An 11,865-nucleotide genomic window follows, 5' to 3' on the forward strand; every position below is an offset into this window, starting at 1 on the left:
AAAAGAAAATGTTAGAAGCGTTGTGGCTGCTCTTTTGGCCTCACCGCATGTTCTGGCTTAGCCACGGGTCTCTTCCCATTTTTCCTTACTTTATTCTGGGTTTTTTGCATTTCACTTTTTTCTTGCATAGAAAACTGAAAATATAACGCCCCGACACGGCACGGTGCGGCACGTTAAGCCAATATTTTGTGGCTGCTGAAAGTTATTCAAAGCTCTGCGAGGGGCTTGTGTTTCATTCTGTTGAAATTTTTTACGCTCTACGGTAAGTCGCTGCGAGTTAGCGAAATAAAAACAATTAACCCAAGCGAGCTGAGTCAGAATAACTAAAAGTGCCAAACTAACTGTGAGCACCCACACCTTAACCAATTTAACCAGTCCGAAACAAGAGCAAAAATTTAAAAGAGTTGGTCTCCCGCATTGACTCGCCGCAGATTTTCGCGGTTTTTTTTTTAATTTTCTGTCCCCCCTGGCCACTTCCCTGGGGATCGGACGGTTTTTGTCCCACGGGATGCATTTTCTATGTTTATTTTTTTTTTTTTTTGTTCTCCCACCGCAGTGGCGGGCTGGTGACTCGTTTTCTTGTTCACTCACATCCACATAAATTGTTCATTGTTGGCGGCAGGGTGTCAACCCCAACCACCCGACGACTGTCGCCGACAGGTTTTTGGATGAATATACAGAAGCCCAGCCAGTGGTTTATTTTTAAAACTTTTTTATTTATTTGTATGAATCTTGCTTGTCTAAATTGCATTCCGGGAGTGTTTTAAGGTTACACGATACTGTGAAGAATTAAAAAACGTGAATAAAAGTGGTTGCTATCACTGCCACTGCTTCTTAAATGAAATGTTTCTCTGAATATTTAAAAAAACATTGTATAAAAAATATTGTATTTTTTAAATAAATACAATATTTCAAAAATTAAGTCTGAAATTTACTTACAAAAAGGTTTACTTAAACGACAAATATAGCTCTCTAGTTTTCCACCTAACCACTATAGACAGCAGTCCTAGTTGGTGACGAAGCGGAAGCTTTTTTATTAAATATTTTACTATAAAAACGAATACTAAAGTTAAGATATAGTATCTTATATCGGTCTCCTTTTAGGCCTTGAACCTCTTTAGAAGAATTTTATATAGGCAAAAGCCTCTTTAACTCGTGTTTGTATCAATTATGAAGAGTTCCCTCAATATGAGTTATTCAAATTAAAACCACTTGTGAGTAAAATGAACTCGAAATGCTTTATAACTCAAGAGGGTAGAGTTGAATAAACAGATCCCACCTATATAAAGGGGCGTGGCAAGTGCTTGTGTCTGCCCAGAGGACGGCGGTGGCCGGAGGACGGAGGATGCAAGCGGGATTGGCGGTTGGCTGCTGCCGTCTGCGCTCGTTGAGCTAAATGAATAAACTTTTTCCGCTGCACACTCTTTTGGGCGGTAAATAGTGTTAAAGTTCACACATTTGATTTGTTTTTTTGTTTTTGTATTTGGAATTTCAGTTTTTCCGCTTTTTCCACGAACTTCAGTCCGCCTCCTTCATTCACATTCACTTGGCTGTGTTGACTGTTTTTTAGCATTCACAAATTTTTTGACAACATTTGTTCCTCGCAAAATAGTTTTTCCATTATGGCGGCATAGAGCCGTGGAGAACGGAGGCTGGCAGGGCATGGGGAATGCCTCGCACACACACACACACTCATGAGCATAAAGTAGCCGAAACAACAAAAGTGTAAATTAGCTTTTGCCTGTTGTTGACGTTGTTGGGCTCTCCGACTCTCCGCCTGTGGAAGTGGAAGTGGAAGGCTGGCTTCTGTTCAAGGGAAAACTTTGTCATTTGGTTTTAATAAAAACACTTGCACAATCACACTCGCTGCACATACCAATACACACAGCTACACACACTCTCCCAAATGCACTTACACTCACTTTTGCATTCGCTCATGTGGCACTTCATTTGCGCTGTTGCAAGTGGCAAAAGTTCATCTGAAGGGTTTTTTCGGGGTTATTTTTCGGCTTTATTTAGATTGAGAAGGCTGAGAAGGGGGCCTAGCAGGGGGCTTGGTTGGAGGTCCTGCTCTTGACACGCCGACACCATCGTGGTCTCCTCCGCCGAAACCACAAAGTTTATTTAGAAATTATAATGTTTGACGCCTCCACGAAAATCCCCTCAAATTTGTGATCCTGGAAAATAAATTGCATGTGTATTATAATGTAATAATTTATTCAATAAATGAGAACAACTGTTTAACAATTTGTTTTTAGTTTTTAATAATCTCATACTAGTGTGTTGGGGCTTATGAGTTCTAACCTAATTAGTTTCATATTAACCTAATTGCCATTGACTAATAGCTTTCAATTTTAAACTCAATTCAAAGCAAGACTTAATTTCCACTCAGAGAGAATTTTTCAGTGCAAAATCCTTCAACAAATTAAGCGCCTACCTCCAGCCCGCCTAACTTCGGCCCGGATCAGGTCAGGTCACGACCCCCCGGGCTGTCTGGGGTGTCCAATTTGATTGAATTGTCGCCGCAGCGGTGAGACTTTGCTCTGCGTGTAGTCTCTGTCTGATTCTGTTGGTATTTACAAAATGCAATCAAGATCGGATCGATGGGCGGGCGCGTGAGTCTGTTAGTCTGTGTTTGTGGGTCGTCAGACTTATGCAGTAACAAAATTGAAAATGTCACACCCCTGGCCTCTGGACCGATTCTGGACCCCCCGGCCAAATGGCGCACTATTCGGCTGCTAAAAATAAAACTCCACGGATTTCTGGTGCGTAAAGCTCCAACCAAAGCAGCATCGCTTAAAACAACAAAGGCGGCAGCGCCAACAACACCCTGACTCCGGCCAAAAGCAGCTGTTCGTGTGCTAGCTCAAAGGATTTGTGCGGGATTTTGGCATAACGACAAAAACGAAGAGCTGAGAATAAAAAAGAATTGGCCAAAAAAACAAAAAAGCTACAAGAAAAATAATATAAAAAAAAAACGAACTTTTTGAAATTAAATTTAACCCGTAGATGGAGCTGCAGCATTGTCTGGGAATGGCTGGCTAAGCGAATTTTCCGCCCTTTCCGCCCAAAGAGTTGCCAAGTTCGGCCCTTACTTCCTAAGCTGCCGAAATATTGAAAGAATTTCAAATTGAAAATGACAAACATTTTTTAGAGGGACAGCGGGAAGTTTGCAACTGAATTTAACTCGAAACATTAAGCTTTTTAAATGTTTTGCGAGGCATTACAAAAGTACCTTTATGATTCTTCATATTTTTTTATATGCATCTTTCCATTTATATTTTACAAAATATATTGAAATTTTCAATACTTGATGTACAGAACTCGTTACCCTAACCAAAAATCCTACATAAATAATTTCATTCATTAAAAGTATTACCAAGTGCAATTGAATTTATTTTTGGAAGCAATTCATTCAGGGAAAGCGTTTGAAAATTTATTGTGGAAAAGGGAAAAGTATTTCACAATTTAGTTCATCACTAATCTCACACACCTGGCGAAGGACTCACACTCGATTGGCCCCCGCCCTTGTTCCTTTCTCCAGCCTCTTTGTCTGTCACCTTTTTTCCGGAGTGAGCCCGCCCGGAGTGGGCGATTTCGATTTGGGCTCTGATGCGATCCCAGTGATAAATGTACACAATTTTGCCCATTTGCATACGCAGTAGAGTCAAACCGAAGCGTAACGCAATGGCAGGGCTATATACTCCCACGTGGGAGTGGGTGTGGGCTCCGTCTGCAGAAGATAAGTTGAAACCAGCAAAATGATTTTCATTTCAATTATTTATTGATTGATTTGCAATTTGTAACCGACCAAAAGTTGCACACCTGCACATATGTACATATCAATCGACTTTCCAAGGATTGATGGCATGGCTGTATGGGGGGGTTGGAGGGGTGGGCAGGATAGTCAGTGTATAGGCAAGGGCGTTGCCTATACTATGAGAGGCGTGTCGGAAAATCCATCTATGCGTGTGTGTGTGTGCGATTTGTGCAGCTGTGTTTGCCAGAGCTGCGCATATTTAATTGAAAATGTTACCGCATTTATGAAATTGTCAATATGCAGTACAAACACACCGGCAAACACACGCACACCAACCTGCAGGTGTTGACGACATACATTTGACATATTTACATACAATTAGTTTGTAAAATTTTTGCGCAAAAACGAAAATGTAAATTCCCCTCCACAAACACACACACACTCACACAAAACAAAAACAGCAACCGCAACACACAAAAAAAAGTTGAATCGCAAAAAAGAAATCAACAAACAAATTGAAATGGTAAAGCGGTAGCAACCGAGGAGGAACTTTTATGGTCTACTCCTGGATGGAAATGTGCTGCAACAACAATAAGGAGGCAAACAGAATTTGCGAAAAATGCATAAATAATGTATGTGTTAGCATAGATTGGCAGCCATTCAATTAGCGTGTGTAATAATAATTGAATCGTTCCCAACTCAACTCAAAAATGTACTGAAATAATGCTACTGGCCTGGCATATATACATATATAATTGGTTAAATGGAAACAAATTAAATATGGTTCGAGTAGAAACAAAAATAGTGCTTTGAACTTAACATTCCCAAATCCCATCTGTTTTTAGTACATTTTAATTATTTAAAAATGCTTTTAAATAGGGTTCATGCTTGAGATCGCGAACAATTCGGGGAAGTAATGTATTCTATCTATCATATTAAATCCGGGACTTCCCCTGCTTTTTTCTCCAGACATCTTATCATCCCTATCGTTCGATACAGAGTTATCGACTTGTAGTTATCAATAGATTCATTTGGAAAGATGCGAAAAATATCGATGTACTTTAAGAGTGTTGGAAAGTATCGACGTATAACCACGTTTATCAAAGCATTACGAGGCACAATTGGCGTTGTCAAAACTTTTCCGCTAAGGATTTAGTTCGTATATAAGTTCCATATTATAAAACCATTAAAAATCTAAAAGTATTTCTATAAAAATACCATCGTTATAAGGTTTCACACATTGACCAAGAACAAAACGAATTTTTAAATGAAAAACATGGGTAAAATTATTTTTATAAACTAATCATTTAATTGAAACTAAAGCATTTCTAGGCTAAAACATCTATCCAACAAACGTCTCTATTGCGATGATAGCACAGAAGTGTGGCTAGAGTGCGAACGGCGCTGTTTACACCCTCAGCATAGTCCACCAACAGATCCCAGACATTGCATTGATATAACAAACTAACCAGAAATGGCTTGAGGACGCGATAGTTTTCCATTATCCTCAGGAATACGCATAGAATATTACGAGTCAATTGAACCGGCACATTTTGGCGGTGAAGGATTTCACACATGACATGATATCCTTTGGTCTCCATAAGTAATGGCCAATTGCGAGGCTCCAGGTGCATAGCGAAACTGACCAAAGTCCAGCTGGCTGCGCTGCGCACTTGCTCCTCCTGTTCCTGCATGCTGGCGCAGAAAATGACCTTCGGAATAAGTCCGAGCATCATGCCGGTCCGAATGCATCGATTGTCAATGATCCCACCCAACAACTGGTGCACTAGAACACGTATTTCGACGGGACCGTAAAGGAACAGGCCGTGGATGTAGAGAATGATGCTCTTGGGGAACCGGTAGAGAGCATGCTTCTGCCGCTTTTTGTGCTGCTGGCAGGTGTTGGCCAAAATGAAGATGGCCTCACGCTTGACTTCGACAACGGGACTGCGAACAAATGGGGCCGACCTGGCGAGGAGCTTTGACTGGATCATGGACGAGAGCATGACCGATTGGTACTCCGAAATAAGCCGGGCCAGCTTGAGAAGTGGAATAAGTATGGTTACATCCTGGTTGGGATTCAGATGATTTGCCACGGTCCTGGCAATCCTTGCAACGGCCTTCTCGCTGGGTCCTGGCATCTTGCACATGAGAAACTGATACAGCAGCCACACCAACTGGCTCATCATGGTCTTGTGCCTGGAAATATCGTTGTATTGGTGGTACATTAGCTTGACCATGGCGCTTAGCAGTCCAGAATCCTCGATGGCATCGCGTAAACGCCACCCACCCACCACAATGTTGCTGATCAGGGTCAGGGTGGAGCGCACAATCAAACCACGTACTTTGGGAGCGTCCAGAATGTCGTTTAAAATTCCTAAAAGTCCAGTATTCAGCACCAGGCGCTTCAGGTCCGCGTTAGTGCAGTGCGTGGTCACCTCGTGCAGTACTCTCAGAGACTTGACGGCCTGACGCGGCTCCTCGGTTAACTTGTCAATAGTGAGGTAAGTCATCAGGGCGTCAGAAATCTTGCCCTGCCAAAATAAATCCATGCTCTCCAGCACCCATTCGGCGAACACCTGGGCCGACTTCTCCTCGTTGTCCATTAAATAAAAGGTAACGAGCTTGGTGCAGACAGTGTTCACGTCTTCTTGAGTCCCCATGATGGTAGTCCCGGCGATATTTGGCTCTCGAAATAAAAGTAAACTTCCTCTGAAAAGAGAAAATTATTTTGCAGCGAAAAGTAGAATTGAGAACTCAATGTTTATCCGAAATTCCTTGTTTTCATTTACACAAATTTAAAATCAACTTCCTAAGCTTTTTATTTGACTGAATGAGCACAATTGTCTACGATATTGTGATGACTTTCATCTAAATACTTGTTAGTGTTAGAAAATGGCCTAAAGACGACAGTGTGGGACAGGACTGTCAAGTTTTCGACAAGGCCAACTGAATGTTTTTCCAGCGCATTTTCTTAAGCCCACAATCAAGGCATTTGGATTGCTTAATTGGCTTGACTGCTCAAGTCATCTCCCCTCAATGCCACAATAAATCTCCACCTTTTCCCCTTTTCTGGCGAAGGAGGTCTTATTAAATTTACAATTGTATGGATTATGTCAGAACTCCGGCAGCGTTAAGCAGCTCAGCTGAGGCTCAATGTAGTCACTCCGGTTCGATTTTTGCTGTCAGCCTCTTCAGACCCCGGCATGGCGTCCTCCTTGCGCCCTGGATGCCATGGAGAGCTCTCCTAAAGAGCTTTAAATGCCAATCAGGACTTTGCTGTGATTGTCTGTGGGTGTTTGTACGGATTGAGAGTCCCGTCCAAGTTCGAGTGGCAGAGAATATCTCTACAACCTCGACCTCGGTCAGCTGATAATTAATAAATTTCTTGGTTCAGTCTTAAGCCCAGCACGCTCTGGGTTGTGTTCATACTTATAGACGAGTGTGTGTTTCTTGGCTTATGTTTTCTGTTTCTTTTGGCCACACATAACCAGGGTATCAAAAAGTATGATGTATCGGTACTTAATAGGACCATCCAACGCTCAAAAATATGTCATTGTTCTATGTCCTCAAGCTTACGGTTCTAAAGCAATATGTTAGAAGTATTTATTAGAATATAAAAATATTTTTAGTAAGGTATAAGCTATCTCGCTGTCGCATTTTCTCCAATATCTTTTCAATTTGCGATTTTCTTTCAGTTTTATTTGCAGTACATGTCTCTTTTGAGGTTGCCGCTCAACAGACAATATTCCTGCGCTTGTCATTTGTCTCACGTTTCTTAATTAGCTGCAGGATAATGGGCTTCGTGCACATGTCACAGGTAAACAAAAGGAAAATTCAACGCTACAGCGAGCACGACTCGATGCGACGCGACACCTCGAATATGCAGCGGAAAATGTTTTCCCAATTAATCGCAAAGTAATTGAAATATTTCATTAAAATCTGAGCACGGTGCCGAAAGACAAAACTTTGGCCAAAACAACTCAGGAACACTTGAAGAAAAGGGGAAATTTAAGACAGGATTATAAATCAATTTGGCCCGAAAACCGAACAGGAGTTGCCGTAAAGTAACAGGCACTGCGGGAAACCCAATATAATCAAAAAGAAAAACGATACCAAAAAGTTTCCGCAAAAATCGACTTTAAGCTGCTTTTCCTCCGCCCCGTCAGGAAATAATAAAAAATTTGGGCTATATATAGGCGAAAGAAAAAGATATATATTTGTATATTCTTATGTGTATAAAAGACTTTCGGGTTAGGCGCTGGTGATTTGTTTTGTTTGCCATTAGGCTCCCTCTCCTCGTTTGGCGATTGAATTTCATTGTGCTGTTCCCGTTGCCGTAATAAATTTAATATGGGTCATTTGTATGACATTGTATCTGGCATCCCACTTGCTCCCAAAGTCTTCATTTTGCCGCCCTCCTTTTGTTTTTACTTTTTCCTTATCCTATTCCACCTTTCTCCCTTAGCTTTCTCTGTACTTTTTTGGTCATTTCCCATCGTCTATCACACTCTACATGTTTTTTGCGGTGACCATCGCAGGGCGATTGAATATTTTTGTGGTTCGATTTATGGCTGTGAGCTTTTGATTTACTCAGATTTTTAGAAAAAATAGAGTTTAATAAATAAATTCCAGTATTTAATTGACAAATTCTCTCCAGCAACATTTTGTATTTTCTTTTGAGTATATTAGAATTCTTTAAGCCCCTATTTTAATAAAAACTAACTTCATCTTGTAGCTATGGTTAGTACCACCTTTTGACGAGGTGTTTTCCCACTTCCTAACTTTCCTTTTACAACACTGGATCTTAAAAAGAACAAACAATCGAATCATCGAACAATCGAGCAGCACAGTTTGCATTGCCTTCGAGGGGTCGTGTAGTTATGGGAAAATTATAGAGATTTGTACAAATAGCCTACACCTTCCTGCAGATAGTTATTTTTTCTAGATTTGAATACACCTTTTGGAACTCTTTCACCCTCCCTCGCCACATCCTGCTCTGCCTGCTCTCCATCTTGTATTTTCCCATCGCTGTCGTCGGCGTTGCTGCTAATTCTGTTTTTGCTTCGCTTGGTTATTTGGCCAGGACTCACAAAAAAGGAGCCCAGCGAAGAAGGCCCAACAAAAGGCGCAACAAAGCGTGCTCTGACGGGGGCGCTGCCTAAGAGGGGGCGTGGCAGATGCAGAGGCTGGACTATAGCGTTCCCCGTTACCACGGCCTTTTTGCTTGTCTCTCTGCCAATGACATGTTGCAAATTAAAAAAGGGTATATGCCTGAGCAATCTTGGTTGCGGTTGCCCTCTGTCGACAGAGAATCGGAGACTTGGGGTCAAGCCACGGCATCGCCCACAGCCCAGTGGCCAGGGTCCAGAGGCCGGTAACAGCATTTTAATGATGGCCATTTTTTGGCCCTCTTCCTGCTTTCGTGGTTTCGTCCGAACCCAAATACCTAGCCGGAAAATGGCAACAGAACCGGCCACATCCATCGCCGTTCACATAATTTGATGACAAACAATTTGGGCACAACTTGCGTATTCTTTTTAAAGTTATTGCCGCCGGTCGGAGCTTCAAGTTTTTCTCTGCTATGCTGGGGAGTTTCTAAAAGAGACTGAAAGGCATTCGAAGCATGCCGGTGAAAGCATCAACAGCAGCCGAAACTTCTTAGTTGCCTACTTGCCTTGCTCTTTTGCAGCAAAAACTAAAGACCAGCTCCGAGTTATGTGGAATTTAATAAATGCTTCCTTTTAACTTACCTAAAATTACTTTGAAGTTGTTGCCTGGTTTTGTCGTTCCGTCCAGGACATCAAGGACCAGGCCAGCCCCCAAATCGGGAGGGAAAATCTGTCAACAGCTCCGAAACTGAGGACCATCTAAGCAGCCACTCGTTTATTGATTATGAGTCATTAGGAAAAAGTAAACAGTAATTTCGTTGGATAAAATTAGTGGTTGTTTGTGATTACAAGTAAACAAAAATGATATTTTGTAGGTACTTAGCAAAATTATCCTAATATTATAAAATCAATAATAACAAACCTTAGCTTTAAAGTTAAGATTTTTAAACCAGAAAGAACTGCTGTACTCTAGTTTCCTGACAATATGATACACGGTACTCTTTCTGCAATCCATCCTATTTCTTTATTTAAAAATTTCAAAAATAAATACAAAGAAAAGTATTTAAAATGTAATACAAACAAAGAAGTCTAAATTAAACGAATCTTATTCAGAAGCTCTATAGCCTTATAGACAAGAAAGAGATGATATATATAAGGTCAGAGATGATTCCTTCGTCTTGTTTCCAAAAGAAATAGTTGATTTAAATTGTTCCTTTTGTGCCAAGAGTCTTAAAATAATCCCACAATACCAGTAGCTCTTTAAAATGTCAAAAATCTCGGCGACGTGAAACGACTTCATCAGATTCTCTGATTTGTTTGCACTAACCCTGGAGAGTGTCAATCTAAAGTGGCCGAAATGCGAAGTTAAAACCATGCCAAGATCCATTGCAATTGAGGCAACACGACAACAAAAGCCTGTCACGGCCGGATTCGCTGGGGAATTTGCCGAGAAGCAGTCGACAGTCCTTGACCCGAGTTGGCTTCGATTATGCCATTTAGCTGTGCAAATAAATACGATTGCCGGTTGGCTCGTTCTCTGTCTCAATTTCAATCGGGCAGATAAATGAGGGGGTGTGGGTGGCTGGGTGGATGGCTTAGAGGGAGATCGGAGTAGGTACAACTAAGATAAACAATGGCTGAAAACGGAAGGAAGTAACTTGGCAAGCAAGCAGGCAGCCGGCAGAAGGCAGGCAAGCAAGGAGAACTCACGACGTGCTTTGTTATTTTTAACAGCAATTTCCAAGAAAAACAAAATGGAGAAAAGAGTGAAAAGGAGCTGCTCGCCGGGATGTTGTTGCAGCTGAGCAAAAATATATTTGCCGCCATATTTTGAGACAATATCCTCGCGTTTGGGAAGCAGCTTACACCAAGGAAGCAACACTCATGTGTGGATGTGAAGTACACTACTAGCGTGTTCCCCATCCTGCGCCCTTGTATGTGCGTGTATGTGTGAGCTACAAAAGCTACGCATTGTGCTTCCGTTTCCGCTTTGTTGAATTCCACTTGTTTACTCGATTTAAGGAAATATTACCGGCACAAACAAACAAAGTGCAGCATCGGCGGCAACAACAGTACCACAGGTCTAAGTTTAGCAGACAAAGCGGATATAGATCCCCCGCCTCGCAAAAGCCCTTTCTCCATCACACACGTACCGCATGTGTGTGTGTGCCCAATAGACAAGTCATAAGTTTTTACGGTTCGTTGCAGACAAGTAGTAAGAAATTTTTATGCTTCCAAACTTGCTATAATAACTCCGAACCAAAAAGAACAAAGGTAAATTGTGGAAAAAAATAGTTTAGAGTTGCTAGCCGAGAGATAAATGCCCTATAGGGAGGCCACAAAAATAAATTGGAACAAGTGTTAAAATGAATAAATTATACACGAATATAGAAGTGAGTTGGGATGTACTTTCATAAAAATATGCACATTTAATTGAATGGAAAAATATTTTGCATGTTTTTTTGGGCATATGTGTTTTTATTATTCATGATTAAAATGCTTATTTATAAATTTTAATAAAATAAGAGAATATTTACCCACAAATGAAATCTATACTTTATATGTTGTAGGATCTATTTTCCGAGAAGGCCTTGAAAGTAGAGAGTGGAAAAACCTCAATTGCACAAACTTCAACTTGAAATCGCCAAAAATAGAGCTGGTGGATGAAAGATGCTGGGGCGGCTGGGCGGACACGTGCTTATGCATATGGAAAAATAAGGAGTAGGGCGGCTCGTAGCAGGTGCCTCATAAGTTGCAGCTGAGCGGATATTTTGTACTCGAGTGGCGCTGCAGAAGGTGAAACCTCCTTTCCGTAGGAGGTACGGCACTGCCAACAGACTGAGGCAAATTAAGTGGCAAATAAACAGAACCTTACTTCCTTTATTCCTTTGGTTTCTCTTATGCTCATGCTTATTTTTCCGCTTGTTCGGCCCTTTGAGGCGGCATAAAAAATGCATAACGAGCTTTAAAGTGGTTCGGCATTTTAAAAAATTT

At 41.3% G+C, this 11,865-nt stretch overlaps 1 protein-coding gene across 2 annotated transcripts; it reads right to left on the reverse strand.

Moving 5' to 3' along the window:
- Positions 1–5,046: 5,046 nt before the first annotated feature.
- On the reverse strand, positions 5,047–6,685 carry LOC108126697 (uncharacterized). 2 transcript variants are annotated; one of them, XM_017243369.3, is made up of 2 exons: positions 6,553–6,685; positions 5,047–6,472 (listed from the first exon to the last, which is right to left on the reverse strand). In XM_017243369.3, exon 2 carries the CDS (start codon positions 6,421–6,423, stop codon positions 5,089–5,091), a length of 1,335 nt encoding a protein of 444 aa, XP_017098858.2. In that variant the 5' UTR covers positions 6,424–6,472; positions 6,553–6,685; the 3' UTR covers positions 5,047–5,088.
- Positions 6,686–11,865: the final 5,180 nt, after the last annotated feature.

This window comes from Drosophila bipectinata, chromosome 2L (assembly GCF_030179905.1).
Source record: "Drosophila bipectinata strain 14024-0381.07 chromosome 2L, DbipHiC1v2, whole genome shotgun sequence".
NCBI classification, from domain to species: Eukaryota; Metazoa; Arthropoda; class Insecta; order Diptera; family Drosophilidae; genus Drosophila; species Drosophila bipectinata.

Bases quoted from the DNA above. Each gene is read 5' to 3' on its own strand.
- LOC108126697 (XM_017243369.3), bottom strand. From the start codon at position 6,423: ATGGGGACTCAAGAAGACGTGAACACTGTCTGCACCAAGCTCGTTACC.